Genomic DNA, 26,498 nt, shown 5'->3' on the forward strand with positions numbered 1-26,498 from the left:
ATTTAGGTTTAGATTAAGCGTTTATCTCACCCATTATAAAGTTCAATAAACACACTTAAACTGTGATTGCTTGTGTCTGTCTTTACTGTTGCCGCCATGAGTTCCTTACAGTGGACAGCTGCCGAATCTTATGGAGCATGGCACTGACGCTGTCCTCCGAGGGGGTAGCCAGGCATGACAGTGTTGAGTCGTGAACCCAGGAAGAGAGCATTCTGAGATGGTGATTCATGTGACTTTGGAAAGTTGATGGATAATCCCAGAGAAGTCCGAAATTAAATATATTTTTTAGTGTGCTGCAGGGCTAGCGGTTGAGAGGGGGTGCATATTAGCCAGTCATTCAGGTAGGACGTGTTTTAGCGTGACTGTGAGGAATTCGACCATCTGCATGGTGGACGTGGGCTCACCTGGCCATTTTTGACATGTTTAAATAAATGGATGATGGTACACCTACCTCAGGAAAATGTGTGGGGCTAATCACACACATTTTTCTATGCTCACACCACAACAAACACACAGACCCGTGTACTCTGGCATGGACACAGCCTACAGGCACACTCTGCCGTTGTCATATTTGGTTGGAATTTGACAGCAGAGGAGGGCATGATATCATCTCAAGGAGGGGGAGGACAAGTTTCCCTCTGCCATGGTCAGCCTGATTAACTGACAGAGGCTCTATGGAACCACCCTGCTCTTTTGTTATGCCCTGCAGCTGGTGGCAGTGATTAACATACCAACAGGGGGTAATTCAAACATGCCCACATGGGGCCTGGTTGCAGAGGATAACAAAGGAGACAGGAAACCCAACAGCCTTTCATATAACTGTGTCAACCTGAAGCCAGTTCTCACCCTATCAATGACAGTGAATTGACATGCCTAGGCCTATTGTGGCAGTAGGCCACCCCTGCTAGACAGGGCTAGACCTCATTCATAGGTACGAGAATGTAGTTTTAAAAGCCATATAGCCTGGTCTCTCAGAATTTTCAAGGGAGAGCAGCCGCTTTAATCGGGAACCACACAGGGAGGACCATTAACCAGAGAGACTCTTTCCTCACAGCACTCAGGAAGATGGGTGGAACTTAGTAGCACAAGGGAGTGAGCCCAGAGTTCTTTCTGTTGAGAGATGGGTTCTGCCATATTAGTTCTGGAACACCCCTTGTTCCTGTTTCGGCCCTTTACGTTTTCCTGTTGCAAAGCACTCTGGTTGCGACCTCACGCATACAGAAGATTGTTGGTAAGGATCCCAGGATTGGTTCACTAAAGTGGGCTCAACCTATACCAATCACTGTGGCCCACTTGGCTTTAAAAGAGGGATGGAGCCCCTCTTTAAGCAGATCATCAGAAGACTTCACAAGAAGCAGAAAGAAGAACTCATCCTGGGATCCTGGCTGAAGGTACAGTCTGACTTATAGCTCCCGCCAGTGGAGGAAGGCCAAGCATATCCAAAGAGGTAAGCAAGATCCCTCTCCTAAACGTCTCCCAGGTAACAGAGGTTAAAAGAACTCAGAAGACCCTCCAGCAACTCCAGAACCAGTACCCAGCCAGCACACAGCGTGCCCTGCTAGGCTCTGCAGCAAGCTCCCTGGACAAGGAGTGCCAGAAGGTCTTTGAGCCGAAACCAAGGACAAGTCAGCTGCCTGCAACACTCCCTAGCTTTGGGCCATCTGCTTTAAAAGACAACGCAAGCCCATTGAAGAAGCTGAGAGAAGTGCTACGGCAAGCATCTGTCGCTGTACGCCTTAAAAGGCATTCAGAGCAAGTCGAGTTCCTCAATCCACAACCGACTGCAATGCTGACCGCTGCCAAGCCACAGTCGCTGACAGAAACCTGAGACATTTCGATCAGTGATTCAGAACCTCCGATCAGCACTGATAGGATTCCTGACCCGGAGTCGCCATGAAGTTCAGCCCGCAGCCGTTTGTCAAGCTTCGTTCGCCGAACCGTCTTGCCGCCTGATACTCGCTATTGACTGCCGTCTCGAACTCTGTCGCAGAAGCCTGCAAAGCACCATGAAGCTGACTCGACACTGTCAAGCACCAAGAACAACTACAGCAAAAAATATGTTGTGGTTCTGTCCGTGAGGTCATTCCCAGGAGGCCCCTAAAGACATTTTAAGACCATATCTCTGTTTCTGCTGCAGCCAAACCGCCGTAAGAACTATTGTAGTTATTAACCATACCGGCTATCTTCCTGTCAGTATTCAGGGCGCATCCCTTTTTCTTCTTCGGAACTGTGTGTCCTCTGCATTCCTTTAGAGGGTGGATTGCATTCTGTAGTGTTATTAGACTGTCTGTTCTGCTAATAATAAAGTAGATATGTTTATACAAGCTTGACTGGGCAATCCTTTTATTGTTGGGTAATAATTGTATCTTCGTTGTGTTGCAAATAACCAACGTTGCACGACCTTTAGAGGAGATAAGCCTGCCGTTCCATCCACGTTACCAAAATTGGACAAGGAGGTTTATCATTTTAATTGTATGCTTGTTTAATACAATCTGTTTGGATCCATTCTGGTGTATTAGAGGTGTGGGGCTGATTGATGGTTTCGAACCCGATACAAACCCCTGGACTACTGGTACCCCAGAATTTGATTTGTCACATGACCATGCAGAATTTTTGCGATTTGAGGAACTGAGCTTCCTGAGGTCGAGAATGGGTCTCCACCCACCAGACATCTCTCTTACGAGGAAGTATATGGAATACATTGTGGAGCCCAAGAGGTGCATTGGTACGTCTTCTATAGCCCCCCTTTTTAGTAGGGACTGAACTCACTGTAAGAGGAGGGGCAGATGTTGTTCTTTTATCTTTATTGGTGGAATGGAGGGGCATTTTCCAAGCAACTCGAGGGCGTGACCCTGTTGAACGATGTTGAGCACCAATTTGTTGGTGAAGATGTTGCGCCACTGATTAACAAACTGTGACAACCGGCCTCCCACTGGGGTATTGAAGTGGGGAAATGGGGGCCTGGTGCTGGTCAGGCCTGCTTGGGAGTTTGTGTCCCTTCAGAAGCTCTGCATCACCCCTGAGTACCTTTGTATGGCTGCAACCTCCGCTGTATGCCCCCTGCAAGCTGGTGTGATACGGCTGGTGATAAGATGGCAGGTAGTCTCTGGAGGTGCTGGAGAAGCAGCCCTTACTGGAACGGAAGGACTGGCTTCGCTGTTGCAGGATGCCCAAGGAGCGTGCAGTATGCGTGTCAGCCTTGATGGCTTGGAGTGTCTTGTCTAAAGTTTTTTCATAGAGGTCAACTCCCTCAAAGGGCATGTCTACGACCTTGAACTGCACCTACGGATGGAAACTGGTGGCCTTCAACCATCCCTTTTGCCTCAATACTGCCTGTTACCCATCTGGCAGAACGCTATATCCAGAGTGACAGTAATGGCATGATCCAAAGCAGCATCCTTTTCGTGTGACAGTGTCAGAGCCTATCCCTGTTATCATCAGGGAAAAATTGGAAGACGGGACCCATCTTGTACCGTAGCTCTCTATCGTACCGGGAGAGGATTGCCAATTATTTGGGCGCTTTAATGATAGTCATGACATCGGCAATGACCCGCTTACCAAGTGCATCCAATTGCTTCCCCTCCTTGTCTATGGTACCATACATGGGGAAGAAGGGTTGGCTGATCTCTTCCACGCAGCTGCTGACACTACAGAGTCAGGGCACGGGTGGGTGCAAAGACATTTAGAAGCTGCATCTGTTACCTTGTATTTCTTATCCAGGCAATCCTTTTTTGGAGGAGCAGAGAAGGGATTTTTCATTACTAACAAACTATCTTCCGAGATGGCATCGAGCATAGGAATTGCAACAACTGACTTCCTGGAGGCTTCACGCCTTTGAAACAGGAAACTTTCCTTATTCTGCTCTTTCGGCATCAGATCGAAAAACTTAACTGCACATGCTAATAAGAGTGGATGGAACAAGCCTCTTTCGTCTGGAGGTGAATCTCAGGAAGGCAGATCTGGGGTCTCCCAATCAGCAGGCACGAGGTGTAGTAGTCAACGACAAATCTGTTGACAAAGCGAACGTGGACTGTGCAACCGTCGATGAAAAGGTGGTGGATTTCGGTCTGCGGACTGTCGATGGGGTCGTCGACGCTGCTGTCGTTGATGAGGTCATTGGTATTGATGACGATGTATGCCTGTGGCTCGTCAGTGGAGTGTAGCTCGTCGATGGAGTCGCTGTCGCGGGCATAGAAAAGTGTCATCTCTCCAAAGAGTGAGACGAAGACGGTGGTCTAGTCATGAACGTGGACGAAGCAGACATGGACGGAGCAGTCAATGAAGTTGATGAAGTGGACGCAGTAGTCAGCGAGTGGATGGTCGAAGTGTGTGAGCTGTGTCCCCTTTTAGATTTCTTCTCCAGGGATGTTTCCTCATATGACCTTCACCTCTTGGAAGAGGGAGTTCATTCCACAGGCCTGCAGACCCTGGAAGAGGCATAACTACAAACTGAGGCCGTGTCAGAAGCCCTGGCACCCTCCTCTAGCCAAATCACCAACCATTGATGATGAGCCTTTTAAGTTTTCCATGAAAATGACTGGCAAATGGAACAGTTGTCCATATGGTGATCCGGGTTTAAGCAGGCATTGTTCATGCTGGCCATTCCCAAAAACATGACACTTGGAGCAAGCCTTGAAGGGGCTTTTCTTTTTGGTGTCTGCTATCACAGCATGCTGAAGACCTCAAACTCCAGAAGAAGGCCTTACCCAGCAAGAAGATCCATTGAAGGTCTGGATCTTCACCGGAAACTGATCCCTGTTACCGGTAGCATGCCTGACCTTTGTGTGTTTTAAACAGCAAACCAATGTTCCATACTATGGGGCGATAGCCAAAATACATGTCAGAAAGGAGAGTGGGTATAGAATTAATAGGTTCTTGAATCACAATATTTGAAATAAATATTTGTGAAATAATTTGACGGGATAAGAATTTCTGATTATAACCAGACTGTTGGAACAGCCTTAACCATCTCTCAATGTATACATGTATCTTTGTAACATTTTCTATGCACAGCTACAGCATCTACGCTTCCAGAAGTTTGTGTCAAGCATATATATGGGAGTCCCGAAGTCTGCCCTTAGTCAAATGAAATTCACCCATGCCGAGCAGTCGCATGATCACTACAGGAAGGGACAAGAACACATATGCCCAAGGCATAAAGACCTCAGTTTGCTCCCTGTTCACAGTGCCATCTGAAACATTAACCCCAAATACCTCAGTGCTCTCACTACTTCATAAACCCAGTTTAAGAACCTGCACTAAGTCACCAAGGGCCTCTTTCAGAGGAAAGCTCCAAGAAGAACTGCACCACTGACAGAATGCTGTCATCAATGGCAGCCAAAATAAGAAACAACCTCCTGTAGACCTTTATGCTTAAGGAAAACCACTTGAAATTAAGGAGTTCACTCAAGACCCACCTGTTTACTCAAGCCTTCCAACATGTCCTAAATCACGGTCGTCCAACTGCAGATCTCGAGGGCCGGAATCCTGTTTTTTAGAATATCCCTCATTAATATTCATGAGGGCAAATTTGCACACATTTAGAATCATTGTATTGTGGGATGTCTTGACCCACTTTCGCTCTGTCATGCGGCATCCCTGTGTTCTGATGGTGCCAGAAAAATATCAAAATGGCCGCAAAACCCTTGTGCACGCCAAAAGCCATATGGAAATCGCGCTTTACAACACAAAAAGATAACTGCCAAATCTACCATGCATGTTTTCAGTGGTGGAACAGAGGTCTCCCTCCTGAAATATGTCACTGAGCTCCACAACAAGTGAAAATGGAGCACAGAGAGAAAAGCAGTGCTTTGCTAAAGGAAATCCAAAAATCTTGCTTTAAACTCCTTTTTCTTGGTTGCTGAAACTGCAGAATGCCGATACAAAACACTCTTAAACATCCAGAATTTTTGGTGGGTGCTACAATTCACTTAGTTCAAGAAATCATGGTAAACATACAATGTTCTGAAAAGCTGAAAGTATCAAAGAAACATCCGCAGCAAAAGTTGCCTGCCTGTGGAATCTGTCAAAATGTGGGTGCAGTACCCTCAGCCGCCTGAATGACAGCTGTCAGAAGCCTGCATGATAAACTTGAAAACCTGTATAAACTGAAACCAAATGTTTGAAATCTAAATGGCCTGTCCCTGAGAGTAACCTATGTTGTAATTGTTAATCTCATGGTTTAGAATCTGAAATAAGTGTTCTAGCTGCTGTTTTGAAATTGCAAGTTGGTTTTAAGCAAAGGAGAAATGCAACAGAAATAACATTTAAATTCAAGCCTGACTAAAAGCAACCAAACCAGTATAACAGCTTCCCCCACAGAGGTAAAGCCTCTACCTTCTGCTTCCCTTCTCCAGGAAATCACACCTAAGTGATGATTATAGGGTGGTGTCAGGTGTATTGACCCACGTTTGAGTCATTAAGCTGCAACATTTGGTGCTGTGGGCTTAGAAAATCCAAGATGGCCAAAAAGCCCACATGTGTGCCAGAATCCAGGAGAACCGCGCAGTTTGTGCGCACACCAAAATGGTCGCCTAACCTTCCACCCACCAGTGTGAGCGTGATGGGCCAGGGGTGCCATGAGTGGAATGTGTGCCAAAGGAAAAACAGCAGTGCCTGTTAGCTTAAAAAGCCCTTTGAAATCACCTTGGTTTCTCTGAATGCAAGCTCAAAATGCCTATTTCAAACATTGCAGGATATTAAAAAATCTCACTGAACACCAGAAGACATTTGGCAGAATGAAGTTTTGTGTGCATACAAAATCTGGAAAGAAAAAGAGCCCAAAACAATGTTCATAACAAAACTGGCTGAGCTGTGGAGGTCAGCAGCTTAAGTTAAACTGAACTGAAAACCACTAAAATCGAAATGTTTAAATTAAATGAGGGCCCTACTTTTGAGTGTCACATAGTTTGTAACTGTTGAAATGTCATAGTTTTGAACTTAGAATCAGCATTCTAGCTGCATGTGTAAACATTGTCAGTTTGATTTGAATGTAGAAAACTGGGAACAAAAAGTGACATTTAGCTGAAACCTGGCTTAATGAAACTGGATTCTGCCTGACAACTACCCCCGACAGGAGTTGAAACTGGATCAACAGCTGTGTTCCCAGGCCTGGCTGCATTCTGCTGCCCCCACAAAAGGGAGGTGACACCTCTCTGATTGAATTACCAGGGGAGGGGCACCTGCAGGAAACTGAACAATGGACTCAGGCAAATGTTATATTGGGAGGGCCGTAAAGTGGCTTCCTCTTGGGAGAAGTGGGAGGAGAAGTGCCTGTGAGAGCCAGCTGAGCTTGGGGGAAGTGGATAAACCAGTTCTTCCACCATGTGGTGTGGGAAGCCACACCCCTTTTTGACCAGGGCATAAGTTAAAAAGATAGATAACTCATAGTGCGGACTGGTCAAAATTATATAAGTAATATCATTATTCTTGTGATTTTTCTGTGCACATTTTAAGAGGCGTTAGGACCCTGTGGTGTATTCTGGGGGGTTGCTAGTGGAAAATAGGGTCTTACTCCAAATGTCTGCATGTTAAAAATCTGACACTTCATCAATTAATGTCCATACTCCTTGCGCACATGTGTGTAATTTTTGGTAAATGTCCGATATTGGTAAACCAGTCAAAAAGCGCAAAATGTTGTCATTTTTTAATGCAAGCCCCCAGGAAGATCAGAGGCGGACAAGCATGGACCATAAGGAATATATAATGTGTACATGTAATTTCAACAAATTGTGTATCTGGGAAATATGTATTTGAATCAAATATAGATTTGTGGGCAAATTGACCAGGGGAGGATCCTCTGACCCATAAACAGACCTCATCATGATGAAAAGCCATTTCCTTCCCCCAATCATGGGAGAGGGGAGAATTGGGCCAATGACAAGTAGAGAGGGGCAGGCTCAGTTATGCCACGCACACAGCCACTTCCAAAACACATAAAAAGAGACTGCTGGGACAGGTAGAGACCTTCAATTCCATTTGCTGCGGAGCATGCTGACCGACGACTTCACATCCAGAGATCAAACACTTAGACTTCCAAGCTAAACAGAGACTACAAACTTGAACCAAGAAGGCCCACTGCAAGCAAAAGTATTCTCAGCAGGCCTTCAGAATCCAGTAAACCTAACCAAACTATTCAACAGCCGGGCGAGCTGTTTGAATTCTTTGCCAAGAACCTGTGCCGGAACCGCAGACCAGACCCAGATCGCTGTGAGCAGAACCGGTGCCTGATTGACCCGCCGAGCAGAGAGAAACGCCGCTGGACATGTTGACCAGATCTGTGACGAGGCCCATTCATTTAAAAATTAGGAGTGAGTATCCGCCAGGACTGTACAGAACCCAATCTCTTAGTTAAAATAATCTAATCCGCATGTCGAGAATTCCAAGATGGCCGCCGGAGCAGGGAGACGTGAGTGAGACTTGCTCCCGCCGGGCCTTCCAGCAGCACCGTAATTAGCAACGTTCCGGAGGGTGGCAGATCACACATCCGGCACCGAATATCGTCCAAAGACACAGGACGCACACGGAAGAAGTCTCCCCGAGCCCCGACATCCAGAGACGCCGCGGAGAGGAATCCCCACTCCCCCCACCGCGCCAACGATCCATCCGACGCGGCCCAGGGCAGGGCCGGGGCGCACCGAGGGAACGGAGTGAGGCGGATCGCCGCACAGAACAGAGGAGGCAGGCGGCACGGACTGCCCGGGTGGGAGTGAACCCCAGCACAGCAGAATCGGTGCCTCCAGATGCCAGCAGAGCGCGCGGAGGGAGCGGGGGAGCAGTAAGAGACGCATCGAACTCAACCCGATGCCCAGAGCTGAGGGGCACCAGCAGTAGTCCCTGGCCCGGTGGACTGGAAGGTGAGCCCCCCCAACCGCTAGACCTCCCCCCCCCTGTGAAGAGGCGGGCGGACCCCGAGAGCGCTGGGGGGAATCCCGCATCCCCCCCACAAGGCCAGAACGGGCGGGAACCGCAGGACACCCTGACGAGATAGCCACAACAAGGGGGGCCCATTCCCCCCCCCCTTCTTTGCACGACGGAACTGGACAGGGGACAGAGAAGCGCATAAGGGGGAGTCAACCCCCCCAAATCACCAACGGCATAAATCGGCGCACGCAGCAGGCCCTTCCTAGGGTCACCGCTCAGGCTAACACCACACAGCCATCGAAGAGAGAGGGACAGTCACGGACGAAAATCGCAGTGATCGTCAGTGGGTACTATGTCTAGAGCAAAAGTGAAAGGAGGGGGAACCCAACAGAACCAGCAATCCGCAAAGCAGGACTCCAGCCTGGTACAGATGTGGGCAGTGGAGACCCCAGTATCGACGAGAAGTAGGCCCCCGGAGGCCATGCCGTCATTGCCCGCGTCGGAAGCGGGCCACATTACCTCCAGCGACCGACCCCCAACAAAAGAAGATATGCACTCCTGGTTTAAAGAACTACAAGACAAGCTCATGTCGACAGTCCAGGACCAATTCGCCGCAATTAAACACGACATGCAGCAAGCAATCCATGATGTTAAACAAGACATTGCGAACCTGGAAGAAAGGACAGATACCCTGGAAAAAATAGTGCAGTACACAGAAGAGGAGGCCCTACAAAACAGCGAAACACAAGAACACCTTGTCCGCTTGACACACAATCTGGAAATACAGTGTGAGGACCTAGAAAATAGGTCCTGAAGATCGAACATACGCATTAAAATAATCTAATCCAAATTATTTTAACCTAATTAGAACAGCCTCCTAGAAATCGTGTCATCTGTCATTTTTAAAGCTGCACAACTGTCACCTGTCAATTCTGCAGCTGCAAGCTGTCACCTGTCATTGTGAGTTTACTTTAAATCCGAAAAACTACCTTTATTAAATCGTCCGTATCTCTTGAACCGTTTGGGTTAGGAACGAGATTTAATCTAGGCGTTCCAACGAACCGACTTCCTACTCCCTATACTTTTCCCGCAATCGCGATTTACGCACTCGTGAAATTTACCGCGATTTGCAATTTGGCTCCATTTCTCCACTTGTCAAAATAGCAGCTCCCTTCTTTCCTTTGTTAAAATCAGTTTGCAACCTGGTAATAACTCATAGAGCATTGCTAAAGTGAGCCTGAACTAAAACCAACAAGCATCTCTCACTCACCCTGAATCTCTAGAGGGAATTAAAATCAGTTAGCACATTTTACCATCCATTGCCATCACATTTAAAAGCATTTTGGGCCTGTGTTTCAAACTTCTACCTGTTTCCTCTAAGCTTGCTGGGGAGGAACTGAATTCCGTATTGTATTTGATTGTATTCCTGAAGACTGTGTGTGTTACTTCCATCTCCTTGCATTGCATATGGGGGGGGTGAATTGCCACCAGGGGAAAAGTGAACATATTATCTCTTGTGAAACCATATCAGTTTATTTTCTGTATGCATTTATTCCACCTTGCATTTCCTTGAAACCATCAAGCATTTTCAGCTACCTCATCCTCTGTACTACTTCTAAGTAACCCAAATCAGTTTACCAGTAGAACGTTATCCATTGTTGATCACTGTCATATTTTAAGTGTGATATCCAATATTAATTTATTATAAAAGTGTGATAGATATATATTGTTATATTTCTCAAATAAACCTTTTAAATTTGCAAAACAGACCTACTTCTTGGCTCAGTGGGGTCAGGGGGATTCTAAGAGAGGGGTGTTATATAAGGGTTGTCATCCAGAGTACATGAACTGGACCTACAAATATATCAATAAGGGTTTCCCTCAGCATCCCAGACTAGGCATTGACTTAGCTGCAGTGTTGAAGTGAAGCCGCTTATCAGTGGGAGAAGAATTTGGTCTGCAGGGGGAAGGAGACAATGGACTTCCTCCAGCTCAAAGGAATACCAAGTGGGAAGGGTCGTAAATGGCCTCTGCCCAGAAGGATCTGGGAGGAGACTGCTTCTGAACTGCAGGGAGATAGAAGGAGGCGGAGACAAACAACCATTTGTTGCTAAATAAGGACCAAAGACACATTTTAAAAACACTGATAACTTACTGTGTAAAATTGTCAAAACACAAAAATAACAGCATTGTTAATGTAAATATTGGCTGCACATTTGAAAAGGCTCCAGAACTCTGTGACATGTTCTGGGAAGAAACAGCAGAAAATGTGATATTACACAAAATGTATTTTTGATAGAAGCATGAAACTTCATACACTTATGCCCATGTTCAACGCGCACATGTGTACACATTTTCTGATAATCTGGACATTGTGTTCCTGATAAAAAGGGCAAAATTCGGTGGAAAGCAGACACAAGAACCTACAGAGACGGGGTTTGGAGGAGTATCTTCTACACAACATATGTAATCTGTATATATGATTGTTATAGAGGTCACACGTGTGGAAATATGCATTGTACCAAAAGTAGATTTTGTGTTCAAGAAGTTAGGGGTGGACTCTAGGCCTCATACACCCACACCATTAAGGTGACACCCTGTTTCTCTCCTCCTATCAAGGCAGAGAGGAGACCTTGACTAGTCCCTGTCCAAGGGGCGAGCTTAGGATAAACCAGCACACACACCCCTTTATCATAAGCATAAATAGAGACAGCTCAGCACTGAAAAAAGACACACAGATTCACCCACTATCCCGATGCTGACGGAGCACCCTGCTAGAGAACTATCCATCTTACTTGCTCCAGACTCCAGAAACTTGGCAAAGCAGAAAGGCCCATTTTATAGCTGAACCATTCTCAGCTAGGCCTTACATTCCAGAACCAGAATCCCACCACCTAAGGGGAAGCTCTATATACAGCCGGGCTGTGCTGTACTGCTTGCCTGCTGAAACAATTATCAGCAGAAACAAAAAGGACAGATCCAGTCCATCCTGCCGTGCGGTGACCAAAGCACCTTGCTGATTGCAGACCCAGTCCAGTCCGTTGTGCCCAGCAGTCTGTCCTGACCAGAATCCCTGACTAGAATCCCTGCCAGGAATCCCTGATCAGAATCCCGACGGTTCTGTGTAAAAACATACCTAGTGAGTATCTATAGATAGAACTCTGTCACTAGCATATGTACTGTCCAAATCCAATCCCTATCTTAAATCCATCCTATCTTGTCTTCAGAACCTGCATTGTTAGGAGTACTTTTGAATTGCCTGAACTCTCTATCCTATCCCTCCTATTTTCCTCCTGTGCTAGTATTGTTAAAACTATCTTTGCCCTGATATTTTTCATCTGAAGTAGGTGAGCTGCACTGCCGGCAGTCACCCTGATCTTTGGCTGTGTTCCTGTGTGGTATTCGTTTATTCATAGTCATTCTCTAGTTTAAGAATTCCTTTTGTTATTTTAAAAGCGCATTCCCGTTTTCCCATTCTTGCGCCTATCTCAGAAAAACGACCTCCACTAAAACATCCATAACTTCTTCAGTTTTCATGCTAGAAACAAAATCTACCTTCTGCTTGTAGCGAACATTTACAGCTATCATTCACATCTAGAACGGCATCCCAAATCCATATAGTTCTCCCGTAATCGCGATTATCGCGCACGGAGAAGTTTGCCGCAAATTTTCATTTAGCGAATTCCTGACACGTGTAAAACAGCTTTTGATTGCTTCCGACCTTAATTTTAAGTTTTCACATTGCTTCTTAGTATCAAATCATTGCTAGTGTTTGTCTGTAACTACCCAAAGCGGCTCCCATTAGAATTTAAACAATTTCAGCAATTTAGACCATATTTAAAGTTTTTTTTACCCAGTCCATTCTCAGATAACTTTCAAAAACCATTTTGACAGCTTGCCAATCAATTCCGTTTCTCTCTTGTGTTGCTGGGGGGAAAGTGGGATTGTTATTTTGTTTGAATTCTGCCATTCCTGAATACCTGCTCTCTCCTCCTACCTCTTTCCATTGCCTATTGGAGGGTTGAGGTGTGTGCAGGGGGAAATAGTAACCACACTGCTATCTGTTCTGAACACACATACAAAAGTATTATTTCTGTGCTGAATTGTTTTGCTCACTATTACTCCTTGTGTGTTAAAGAGATTACTTAGTGTTAAATCACCCCATTGGTGATCATTGTGTGACTGAATTGTAAATACATAAATACATATTTTAACTTTGCAAACCAGCCTGATTCCTGGTTCAGTGTGACAGGGGGAGGTGTGGAGGGGGGGAGTTCCAGGAGAGGGGCGTGATATGAGTGGTACATCGTTCAGAATAAAAGAAGTTTTAGACAAAATAAATAAGTATTTCAGTTGTGCATTACACGCTAGGCTTTGACTTAAGTGAGTGCTGTATTGAAATCACTTACATTATGCACATTTTCTAATGAATATCAATGAGGGGTATCCTGAAAACCCAGCATGGATCCAGCACTCGAGGCCTAGAGTTGGACAACCCTCTCCAAAACACATACCCCTGGTCCTGCTTCCCTCCTGGTTTGCAACATAGCTCTTCCTTTCTAATTAGCTCCAGGTACTATTGCACTATCTAAGTAGGAGTAAAAGCCAGACACTCCCCTTAAGGCCAATCCATAGATTGTTGACCATGCCTCGACTGTGTACTGTGTTGTAATCAAAAATACTACGTCCTAGTTTATGCTCATGGGTCTCCAGAAATGTGAATAAAGTTAAGCTACGATTGGTGACCTTTCCACCCACATTCTACTTCCATTCTTTCCATGTGTTCTGTAGCACTCTCCTGTGCGGTGCACTATCAAACTCCCCAGAAAATAATACACCCGTTCCAGATAGAACCATCTTAAATATATAATTCTTTCATTAAAATCATGTTGACTAACAAGCATCATTCTGCTGCATAAATTACTTTTGCACTCTCTTTCTCTAATGTTTCCACTCTTCTTCAATAAACCTGTCAACATTAGTTAACCCTCTTACTAACTCTACTGCATTAGCTTTACACAAACATGATTTGAAATAAATTTTGTTTTTCTGCTCCCAACGCTACACCCACGACGATGCAGCACTATTCTGGTGCCCTCTCTCTAGCTCCACCACCATACATAGCCTGATTTCACCTTGGCCATGGTGATGGAGCTGCCCTGGATCGAGGGCTTTGTTCAATCCACCTCACTTTGGCAGACCTTCTGCTCCTATTCCAACATAGTGGACGCGAAGTCCACACTGGTGATGGTGCTAGCTACTGACTAATGCCCACCTGCTACAACATCTGATTGGCTGTGACTTTCTTATTCTGTTATTGATGAGAGCTGGCAGGCGAAGCCGGCCCCTGGTGAAGTACCCCGGGTAAGGATGGTTCCCTGTCTGGCCTGTCCCCCACTATACACCCACGATGATGCAGCCCTAGTCTGGTGCTCTGTCCTTCGTCCCAACACCATGCGGCCTGATTTCACCTTGGTCATGGTGGTGGAGCTGCCCTGTATCGAGGGCTTTGTTCAATCTGTCTCACTTTGGCAGAGATTCTGCTCCTATTCCAACATGGGGGACGCAAAGTCTGCACTGATGATGGGGCTTGCTATTGCCGAATGCCTGCCTGCTTCAACATGTGATTGGCTGTGACTTTCTTATTCTGCAATTGGAGGGAGCCGGCAGGTGAAGCCGCCCCGGTTGAAGGACCGCGGGTAAGGATGGCTCCTTGTCTGGGCCTGTAAAGGCTCGAGCGGCGCACCGGCGGACCGTCTGCCTTCCTATACCAGAGCCATCTCTTCCTTTCATCACCATCCACACCTTGATGTGTGAGGTAAGGTGCCTTCACTGTGGCCTCAATTGTATGTTGGTCTCTATTCATTGTGATTCTTCAATGTTAATTGCCAGAGATTGTTTTCTCTACCTGCCTATTCGCATTACCTCTTCTTCCCCTTGGTTTTTGTTGCATACACCGGCTGCGCACCCCCTCATCACAGCCTTCTTCTGCTGCATGCTGCCTTACTTGCTTCTCGACACTCTGAGCAGGGTGAGTCATCCGACCTGCGCTGTCTTTTGCACTCCCTCCCGCCCATCGCTCTTATGTGTGGAGATTTGTTAGCTCCTACAATCTACTTTGTGTAATCCACACCCGCTATCCTGCAACAGACTTGCGGTGCCTGCGCACCCTGTCGTTGACCTCTCGTCTGCCGTGAGGTGAATCCTCATTACCCTACTGCAACTCATTGACTTCAACTTTTCTTCAGCTTTGTGCCATTAAGCATTCATCTTTTGCCTGTAACTTTATATCTTCTCGGCACTCAGCCCCATGCTGCCACTGAAGTTTTAACAATTTTGATACCCTTACCCACCTTGGCTCACTGTCGTCTGCACACCTGATGTAGCTCCTCGGACCATGAGGCGAGGCTTTCTCCAGAAATGCACTCACGCTTACTGACTTGTTGCATCTGATTTTCTGGCTTTCCAAAGTTGTGATGTACCTACATGTACCTGCTTACCTGATGTAGCCCACTGCCCCTGAGGCAAGGGATTCCAATGCTTCACTTACCACCCACTCCAATGTCATTCTTAGTACCATCTGCTTGCCTGTATGCCTGCTGTAACCCCTCATTCCATGAGGTGACACTTTTCCAATCTGCAGTCACTCTTACCTGCAAACCCGTTGTTTCTTTACTGTACCTCTCACCTTCTTCCTCTCCTGTACTTCCCTTCCTCCCCTTCTCCTCCTTTATTCATGTTCAGCACTTGCATGTTCCAAATCGTCTTACGACCTAGTCAGAACGTTTTTGTTTTGTTTTCCCCTGCTCTCATACATTAGCACTTGTAGGTTCCGAATGTTCAAGACCTTTAAAGAACGTTTTTGTTCTTGTTTTATACCCCTTCCTCATCCCTACTCCTCCCTGTCTTGATGCGCCTTGAAACATAATACTGCTGTATAGTGCGCATGACAAATAACTAATTAATAAATAAAACATCACGTATACTTTTTTACAATCTTTTATAACTTAATGACCAATGAGACCGTTTCATATGTTTGTTACAGCAGAAAGCATTGTTTTTTATTTTTTTTGGCTCACCTTTGGATGATTCCATCACCACAGTAACCACCTCCATGGACGTAGGTGAGAGGAGGAGATGGTATGCTGTCTTCACCACTAGAAACAGTTATCACGCGGTAGGTGTAGGTGCCACCATGATTCAAGTTCCTGAAAAGAAGAGTAAAACGTATTTTTAGTAGGTTGTAGTAAATCAATATGGCACCTTGGCAGCAATTCAACTTTTCTTCTGCAATGAAAAATGGAAAGAGGCTCATTCGTATTCCATAGGATCGCTATTAGTGTCAATGCCCTAACTCCAATACTAAATTCTAAAAAACGAAATAATTTCATCTGGATGACTACTTGGAATTTCATTTAGACATTGATACACATTTTACCTAAAGTTATGCCGTGTGCAAAGGCTAAAATACCTACCTTTGCTAGTCACACGAATTTAACAATCCTTGTGATTCATTTTATTTTTTAAAACCTTCATTAAGGAAATGTATTAAGCATTTTTCTAAATTGCCAAGTAAGCTTTGACAAAGCAACCATGCCAACATTTGTTATTCCTATGTGTTGATAGCTATGTATTTCATATGAAGATCCCCTTAATCAATGTCAGACTAAAAGCAGTACAACAAGTGTGCATGTTATTTTACAGCTTTTTGGAGAAGGAAAGTGTTCAGAGAAAGACTGAATTTTTGTTTGTTTTATTAAATGGTAGGGCAACCTTCCCCCTCCTCTCAAAGAATGCTGGGTAAGCCCACTTGCCAAAAAAGGGGCCGGGGGGGACTTGTCAAATTATCACTCACTTGTCAAAAAAGCAACCCTCAAGAAGGAAAGTAGCCCCCAATTACGAAACTTCAGTTCCTGGGAAAGGCCATTAAAAAACGTGTCACTCTACAGCTGCATGAATAAATAGACCATCAGGGCCTATTACACTTTGTTGATGACACCCTGCCATCACGGACAAAGGGCAACCATGGGTCTTTGTCCCACTGTATCTCTCAAAACATTTGATCATATGATGGAATTCACTGATTCTATACTGGCTTGGTTTGGCTCATACCTGTCATACATGCACCAACTAATTAAGATAGACATTTTCAGATCAAAGTGTCCTCTAGTCATTGCTGGGTCCCACAAGTCTTCACCCTTCCACCAGTCATCTTCAGTCTTTACATGGCGCCTCTAGGAGCTCTCCTCAATGATTCATCCCGCCACTCACCAATATGCTGATGACACACAGCTATACCGTAAAGTAGGATACATCCAAAACATCTCATGGCTAAAACGCTGCCTTATGCATTTTAAGTCCCAGATGACAAATTCATATTTAAAATACAACCACAGCAAAAAGCGAGTTTGTGCTCCTCGGAAACCCAAACAGCCAAACACTCATGCAATCAGGGCTAGCAAACATGAACCTCACAGGGTTTTCATCAAAGCTAGCCCCAAGTGCCAAATCACTAGAACGACTTCACTATATTCTGCGTTATCACCTTAAAACACAACATAGGCAAAACGGCCCTGACAGCCTGGCCTCAATTAACACTATTGTGCCAACATACCTCCTGACTTAAGGATTGCTCGACAAGCCCTGATACTTTCACAATTGGATGGGAGAACGTATTCCTCTCTGGCATCCATTCCATAACCCTTACCCCACTCAAAGTAGTGCATCACACAGAAGCCAGAATAATAATCAGCTAAAAATAAAAATCTGGTCACATCTGTCCATCTGGAGGGAGCTTCACTAACTGGTTACCAACACCAGCCTTGATAATCCTTAGAGTAAAACTGATACCTTTCATGATTACTCAGGTTACAAGATAAAATGCTCAAAATCGGAAGCTATACCAGCTTCAGAAGTATGTACTAGTCAACGGTTGGGTAATCATGGCTTCAGTTGGTGCCCAGAGAGAATGCAATATTTGGGTATCCAGTTGACAAAGGGCGTGGACCGCATCATGGGTGTTAATTTGCAGTGTGTAACTGAGAACCTGCAGGATGACTTACGAAGATGGAATGAATTGAGGCTGAGCCTTTGGGGGAAGAGTGAACACAATCAAGATGACATCTGCTCCACTTATTAATTACATCCTGAGCATGGTTCCAATGGTGGCAAAAAAAAGGTAAGGAAGAAGATAGAAACTTTGATACAGTCTTTCTTGTGGGATGGTAAACAACTACGTCTGAAGTTGTGGGAGCTTCAAATAACGACTGTGAAATGTGCTTTAGGAGTCCCAGATTTAGTGACCTAACACCTGGTTTTCGCCGCCTGTCCAGGGGTCTCCTTACCCGCTATGGCGCTCCCCGTCTTGGAGATTGTATCCCCGCTTTCGGCTTCGGGGTCCGGGGTTGTCCTGGGTCTCGGGCGCTTCCGGGTCTCCTGTGCGCCCCGCTTTGCGCATGCGCGGGCGTCCGCTCTCCGCTCTCCGCGCATGCGCGGTGCGCAGGATGCTCGATTCAGGGAAATATGCGGCTCAAGCCTCGTTGTGGGGTATTCAATGCCTGGGAGACGGCACGGCTTGCGTTGCAAGCCTCCCAGGTGCTGGTGGGCCTATTTAAGGAGCCCTGATCCTTTTTCAAACCGCGTCTCAACACGGTTTGTTCGGATCGTGTCTTCGCTGCCTTGTGTTGCCTTCCCGTTATCCTGTTACCTTCACCTGCCCTTGTTCTTCCTGGGGCACCCTGCCCTCCTACCTGTTCTGCCTCGCTCCCTTCCTCCTGCTTCCTCCCTGATTCTGAGTTCCCGCTGGCCTACCTTGGTTCTGGTCTTTGTCCTCCTTTCCCGCCTGTCCGGCTCAGTCCTCCCTGATTCCATCCGGCTCTGAGTTCCCACTGCTCCTTCTGGTTCCCGTGCTCATTTCGTTGTCCGGCCTGCTCCTCTTGCTGCCTAGTCTTCGCTCCTGGAGGTACTGTTCAGCTTCTGGTCTCCTGATCTTCATCAGCTTCCGCCGAGATCACACTGCCTCCTGTGGACCTTGAACCTTCTACTCAGAGGCTCCCCCTGCCAGTGCTTGCACTGTCCTGACGCCACGCAAATCAGGGGTGAGCCAACCCGTGGCGTTGGGAGCCGGTTCACCTCCAATCCGGTTCCATTCGGGCTGGTGTTGGGCTGGTTCCCCGCGCCATCGTTCACGTCCCCTCGGATCATCTGAACAGCCTGGCCTCATCACCAAGGAACCCAACCGGACGAACAGGTACGCAGCGTTCTCGTGACGCTATTTACAACAGATTGAGACGCCTGTCTTCTGAAACCTCGGACTCTGCGATGGAAGAGGATCTGGGTCTTCATAATGAGCTTCAAGCGCTTCATGCTGAGATGGCGGACTCCGTCAGGAGAATGTAACCTTGCGCCAAATGGTGACACAGAATGTTGGTGCCATTCCACAGCCTGAAGGTCCCATGGCTCACACTGCTCCCATCAAGTTCGATGGAGATCCCCCCCGCGTGGGTGAATTCTGTAATCATTGCCGCATACACTTTCTCTTCCGTTCAACTCATTTCACCAATGACAAGGCCAAGATCGGATACATATTGGGCAACTTGTCTGGAAACGCGCTGGCCTGGGCAACTCCTTTGGTCGTTACCAATAACCCAATCCTGAATGATTTTGTAGCCTTCGAGAAGGCATTCTTGGATGTGTTTCAATCCCCCAATCTGGCTTCAGCAGCACAGAACCAATTCATGGACCTACAACAAGCCAATACTGACATCATCTCTTACATCAGCCGTTTCCGTCAATTAGCAACTGACTCCTTATGGCCAGAGGTAACACAAAAGACCTTGTTTCGCCGGGGATTAAGAGAGGAATACAAGGATGAATTGTTACACATTCCTGAACCTGACGATCTACAGAAACTTATTGATCAAGTTTTGAGAATTGACCAGAGGTTGGCCGAGAGAAAAGGAGAGAGACGACGGTTTGAGAAGGGAAACCCCAGACCACTAACTCTACCTACTGGGATGTCAGCACCTTCGGATTCTACCCAGGAACCAATGCAACTGGGAGCTGTAAGGGGCCCTTTATCGGAAGAGGAGAAGAAGCGCATGAGAAGTCAGCGACTGTGTTTGTACTGCAGAGGTGCTGGTCATTTTCTGGGAACCTGCCCTCTGCGTCCTGTCAAGAAAGGGGGAAACTAGAAGACCTGTCGTCTAAGGGAAAGGCTACGACAGGTCCTTTCTTGCTTTCAGACCTTTCCAGCCCTGGGTTACAACTTCCCCCAATGCAGCCTGCCGTCTTGATGATTCTTGAGATCACTTTAAAGTGGCTTGATAAAACGGTTAATGTCCATGGTCTTTTAGATTGCGGGGCCTCCGGAAACTATATTGATGAGGCATTCGCCATCAACATTGGTATGCCTTTACTTACCAGAAGAACTGCTATACCGGTAGAGGTCATCAATGGTACACCTTTGGCTTCCGGTCCCATCCGGTTGCATACAGTCGGCATGCTATTACAGATCAAGGGGCATGAAGAAAGGATAGCCCTCGACGTCATCAAGTCACCTTCGTATCCAGTGGTTTTGGGACTGCCTTGTCTTTTGCGACACAATCCTGCAATCAATTGGGAGTTCCGCACTTTGAAGTTTGTTTCTGCCTTTTGCCTCCGTGAATGTTGCTGCCACAACACATCCTTGAAGTCTACAACCTCAATCCCTCTAGTCCCGGGAGGGGACTCATCTGCTTTATGTTCCCTGTCCTCAATTCCGAATGTTTATGCCGACTTTCGTACTGTGTTTTCTGAGCCAGGAGAAATACCTCTTCCTCCTCACAGGACATTTGACTGTTCCATAGACCTGATTCCTGGTGCTGTGATTCCTCATGGGAAGTTATACTCTCTAACTCAGTCTGAAAAACGGGTACTCCGGGATTATCTGGATGATTGTTCTAAGAAGGGTTACATCGTACCTTCCAAGTCCTCCGCCGGTTTCCCGCTGTTCTTTGTCAAGAAGAAGGAGGGGACCCTGCGGCCCTGTATCGATTACCGCCAATTGAATGACATAACACTCAAGGACAGGTACCCATTACCTTTGATTCGGAACATCATAGAGTCCTTACGTTCTGCCAATATCTTCACTAAGTTGGATCTCCGGGGTGCCTACCACCTGGTTAGAATCAAAGAGGGCGACGAGTGGAAGACAGCATTTAAGACACCCTTTGGGCACTACGAATACAGGGTAATGCCCTTCGGGTTGTGTAATGCCCCAGCCGTCTTCCAACGGTTTATGGACAACGTCTTTGGCGACCTGGTGGGAATCTCGGTCTGGGTTTACCTGGACGACATCCTGATCTTCTCGGACAATCTGAAGGAACATGTCTCGCATGTTCGTGAAGTACTTCTGCGATTGTCACGTAATCACCTGTACGCCAAAGCCGAAAAGTGTTTGTTTCATCGGAATAGCATGGCGTTCCTGGGATACGTAATCAGCAATGCAGGTATACACATGGATTCGGGCAAAGTGACGGCTATTCAGAACTGGAAACAACCACATGATTTGAAGTCCCTTCAGCGGTTTTTGGGGTTCGCCAACTTTTATCGGCGTTTTATCCCACAGTTTTCACAGGTCACAGCCCCATTGACACGTCTGACCAGTGTTAAGATACCTTTCCTTTGGGATCAAGAGGCATCAACAGCTTTTGAGTGCTTAAAGACAGCGTTTAGTACAGCTCCTGTTTTGCGTCATCCTAACGATGAGATGCCATATGTCATCGAAGCAGATGCCTCCGACTTCGCTGTTGGAGCGGTCCTCCTGCAAAAGCATCCTATGTCCGGCGACGAACACCCTGTGGCCTATTACTCACGGAAACTCACCTCCAGTGAGCTGAACTACGCAGTCATTGAAAAAGAACTTTTGGCCATCAAGACGGCGTTCGAAGAGTGGAGGCATCACTTACTTGGTGGTCGTTTCCCTGTAGAAGTTCGTACTGACCATCGCAACTTGCAGTTCCTACGATCATTGCAGTGTCGCACTGCTCGCCAAGCCCGATGGGCCTTCTTCTTCTCTCACTATGACTTCAATATCACATACATTCCTAGCTCCCAGAACCAGAAGGCTGATGCTTTATCTCGATCCTTGGAAAAGGAAGAAGTGTGAGTCGGTTTGAACACGCCTATGATATCTCCCAAACACTTTCTACTGACCTTAGCTCCGCATCTCCAGAAGATCATTCAAGAGACCTTGAGGGATCCGGAACGTGTCAATCTGCTGAAGAGACCCCAGATCTGCGAACGCGACGGTTTTTTGTTCTTCCTGAACCGGTTATACATACCAACGACTGCCCTTCGCTTGGACATTCTACATGGTTTTCACGATTCTCAAGTAGCTGGTCATCAAGGTATCAAGGCTACCCAGGAGTTGATCTCCAGACAATTCTGGTGGCCTGGATGGGCCAAAGAAGTAAGATCGTATGTGGAAAGTTGTCCAATCTGTGCTCAGACGAAGACGCCCAGAAGAAAGCCTTTGGGGCTACTTAAGCCTACTGAAACACCACCCTACCCTTGGCATACTATCGCCACTGACTTCATTGTTGAGCTTCCACCCTCTGAGGGTCACACTTGTGTCATGGTGGTCGTGGATTGTTTCACTAAATACGCACACTTCATTCCTTTCATGAAGATCCCAACTTCCTCCCAGATGGCTTTGGCATTTCTACACAACATTTATCGGTTACATGGACTCCCAGAGAAGATCATCTCTGATCGTGGTTCACAATTTTTCTTCTTTCTGGCATCAGTTGTGTAATCATCTAGGTATCCACAGAGCCTTGAGTTCAGGCTATCACCCGCACACCAATGGTCAGACGAACAGGTACGCAGCGTTCTCGTGACGCTATTTACAACAGACATTTGCTTCAATTTTTTCAGAATTCAACAGATGTTTGGACAGAGGGGAAAACAAGTAGGTGTACTCCACTGTCACCCAGAAGATGCAAATGGATACAAATCATACCCACTGACAACATTCTTGAGAGAATGTTGGTGAAGCCTTATGAAGCTGACCAAAGAAGATATCTCCTGCTCAAGTAATTCATCGCTGTGGCTAATCCCTGAGATTAAGTTGGAAGGGAAAATGCTATTCTGGCCAAATTGGTTTCTGAGCAGTATCCAATGGCTAAGCGATCTTTTTGAGGATAAAATATGGATCACCTTTAGCAGATTAACCACCGAAAGAGGTCTAAAAGATTGCACATTTGGTGAACGTTGAAAATAAAGGAGGGCTGTTGGTGAGAGAATCCCTGAAGAATACGAAGATTGGCCAGAGTTACTGCAAGAATTCAAGTTGGAAAGACACTTTGCATCAAAGGTCTATAAACACCTGACAAAATACAAAGAGACTAATGTGAGGCTACTTGATAAATGTTCAGAAGTAATAGACTCAGAAATGAGTGTGTACAGGTGGAACAACTTGTGCAGGAATGTGACCTTGATATCATTAAACCTGGAAGAAAGGAAAAGACAGATCAAAATGTTTAACAGAGTGCACTGGACAGAAACTGTATGAAAGGGGTTTGCTAGAGTCAGAGGCATGTTGGCAATGCAAACACAGAGTAGGATTACTTGAGCATATGCCATGGGAGTGTAGCAGTTTAAGGGAATTCTGTAAAGAAGTTACATTGACTATGAACAAAGTACTGATGATTGATGTTAATTATGATTTTGCAAGAGTGGTTTTGGGGGAGTAGGATTTGATAGTGGATCTATCATTCCTGCAGCGATGTTGGTTTTTCAGAGCATCGTTATCTGCAAAAAGAATTATACTGCGGGAATAGAAGAGTGAGCAGGTGCCCTCTGCCTCTACTTGGGTAAGAGATTTACAGCAAATGTCTGCGATGGAGGGGGTGATCATGTACAGGAATAAGGAATGCAACCTTTATGAACAAATCTGGGAAAGATTCTTGGAGCTGTAATCTAGGCATCCAATGAACCTTTATATTCAAGAGTCAAAAATATGATGAAATGGTTGAAGTGATGTTATTATTGTTTGTTGACCATTACTGTGAAGGAGGGTGGGTGGGCACTGTTTATGTTTTATGTAAAAAGTGTTGAATCTTTGATTGTAATGTTTATATACTTAAATATGTAAATACAAAAAAGAAAATCTTTAAAACAGATTGTATTGCATATAAGGGTCTGGCAACTCAAGCGTTGTCATGCTTAGCCAAAACAATGCTAATTGTGGGAGGCCAGCACAATACCAGAAGTCGCAGCTTCCTGATACTGAACAAAACAAACATTGGAAATAAAAATAGAGATGGCAAGCCTACTCCTGTTACGTGCAGGCACTTTGGAATACCATCCCATCCTACATCTGCAAAACTCCCCCCTCCTAAACTTCAGGAAAGAAGGGAAGGCGTTGATGTTCTAGGAGTTGACCTAATAGCTATGCTACCCTCTAGCACCCACTTATCAGCCAGCCCCGAACTGACCCTCCTGTAATTCTCAATCATTGTAAAGCACTCTGTTGATTCCTAGGTAGGTTTGCGTTATGTAAGGACCATACATAAATAAATACCAGTGGTACACCACAGGCCCTTTTTCACACAGCATTTTCCAATGGGGTTTTGCCATTATAAAACGCTTCAGTGAATTAGGCCTTTAATGTGCTTATTTTTAAGGAATGGCACACAGCTATTCTACGTGCCAATTGTAAAGCACTCATCTGTCATTGCTATAACCTTGTAGCATTGCGGAATAAAATATCTAGACTGTAGTCTGACATTGCATAAAATAAGGCAGTGCGTATTTACATTGCAAATTATTAGACTACAAAAACGTAATTGTAATGAGGTAAGAGGCGTCATGAGAGAGTCTTCAATACTTAAAACATGTTTTTCCTACAGAACATTGACATTAGTATAAAACTTCTTTATCGAGATATTGCATATCCATGCATTTGAAGATCTATTCCATATAAGAAACTGCAAGTGTGGTACTGTTTCAAGTTTTGATGTGCATGAATCAGGTGTGATATGTGGTGAAATGTGTCAGATACTAGTACTGGGAGCATGTCTGGACAAGTTGTGTCATAATCCCACGGGAGACTACATTGTGCTGTGGTTACTCATGTCCATTACGTTTCAGTGGACGTTTGATGAGGAAGACCAATTCAATTGGGCCCTGAGCATATATGCACAACTACATTGACCTTATTTGATGGAATTTCCAACACAGCAGACAGCATGACAGGACCTGATGTACTTTTCAACATTCTTTTTTTAATTTTAATTTTTTATTTTAATCACTTAGTTTTTACACACATTTTTTTTCATTATATCACATCACATCATTCCTTCAAGGGAGAAATAAAACAAAAAAGAAAAGTAACTGAAGAACAAAAAATAAAAAGAATAAAAAAGGGGAACAAAAGAAGAAGATGACAAATCAACGCCACCAAAAGTCCAATGTACGATGACATTAGAGTCTTCAAAGTCTATGTCAGCATCAAACATAAAAACCGGAAAAGTTCCTCATTGCTTGGCCTTAGAAGCCTTTTAAGATGTTTTAAACACCAACTACTCCATATACCTTCAATCCTTCATTTTTTGAAATGGAAGCAAATCACCTTGAGTAAATCAGATGGTTTCCCAATTATCTTTACCCAAAATTGGGTTACTCTAAATATCAGCTTCTTGTCTGTTCCCAGCACCAGTGTAGCCCATCTGTCTTCAGACGATAGTATCTAGATTGTGGCTGGTAGCATTGCTGCAAATCGCTGTCTCTCATCTGCCAGAGCCGTGCACATCATAATGATATGATGCAATGATTCCGTCTGATCTTGTTATTTGCAGAACCGGTAGCTCATGTCGTTTGCCTCCAGTTGTTTTCTAGCACCAAGAACTTCTTTTGTAGGAAGTGTTTTAAGTCTCATTCTTAGAAAAAGATCTCCAGTTTGTTGGCACGGGAAGAGAGACAAGTATGCAAGGAGGAGGTTTAGGGCTCTGTTCTCTGTCACTCCTACTTAATGACAGTTTATACAAGTCTTTCATCTTTATATTCTCAATCCAATCGGATCTTCCTTTTAATATCTAGCGGTCTCAGGATCAATGTTTCCATTGGAGAGTCGAGAACGGCCATCTTTTAGACACAGGCTTCTTTCCGCAACTCCAAAATTGAAGCACGGGTGGCATGGGATCTGTATCTCAAAATATCAAATGGCGGATTTGTCTCATCCAATAGGGTTTTCCTAAAAAGACCCAAGGACTTCCATAACTTTATTGATTTTAATGATTGTGTAGCCACTTCAAAGTGTATTCTGTTTATAGTAAATGTATTAGGTAAATATAAAATTTTCCTCCAAAATATCTCTTCTAAGCGATCCCAACTTTCCCGATGCATTTTAAGGAAGGATTTGCTGCCATATGTTATAATAGCCACCACTTTCTGTCTATAAAATGTAATCAGTGGTTTTAACGAGAACTTTCCAAATTTCTTATGTAAAATTAAGCCTTGTCTAGCCAAAGCTTCTTCTTTAGCTCTCAGACGATCAAACCATTCCTTTTCCACTATACATTGGTTTAACCAAATGCCTAAGTATTTGATTTCCTTGACCTCATCCAATTTCCTTTTGTTTAAGTACAATTTCA

The 26,498-nt window shown here is 45.4% G+C and overlaps 1 protein-coding gene across 1 annotated transcript in view; it reads right to left on the reverse strand.

Moving 5' to 3' along the window:
- PAPPA (pappalysin 1) overlaps positions 1-26,498 on the reverse strand; it is a 2,238,202-nt gene that overhangs the window by 664,861 nt on the left and 1,546,843 nt on the right. The window contains exon 8 of the mRNA XM_069609668.1: positions 15,942-16,070. Within this exon, the coding sequence (XP_069465769.1) occupies positions 15,942-16,070 (129 nt within the window). The remainder of the gene's footprint in view (positions 1-15,941; positions 16,071-26,498) is intronic.

Source organism: Ambystoma mexicanum, chromosome 8 (genome assembly GCF_040938575.1).
Source record: "Ambystoma mexicanum isolate Mex_15411 chromosome 8, UKY_AmexF1_1, whole genome shotgun sequence".
Lineage (NCBI taxonomy): Eukaryota > Metazoa > Chordata > Amphibia > Caudata > Ambystomatidae > Ambystoma > Ambystoma mexicanum.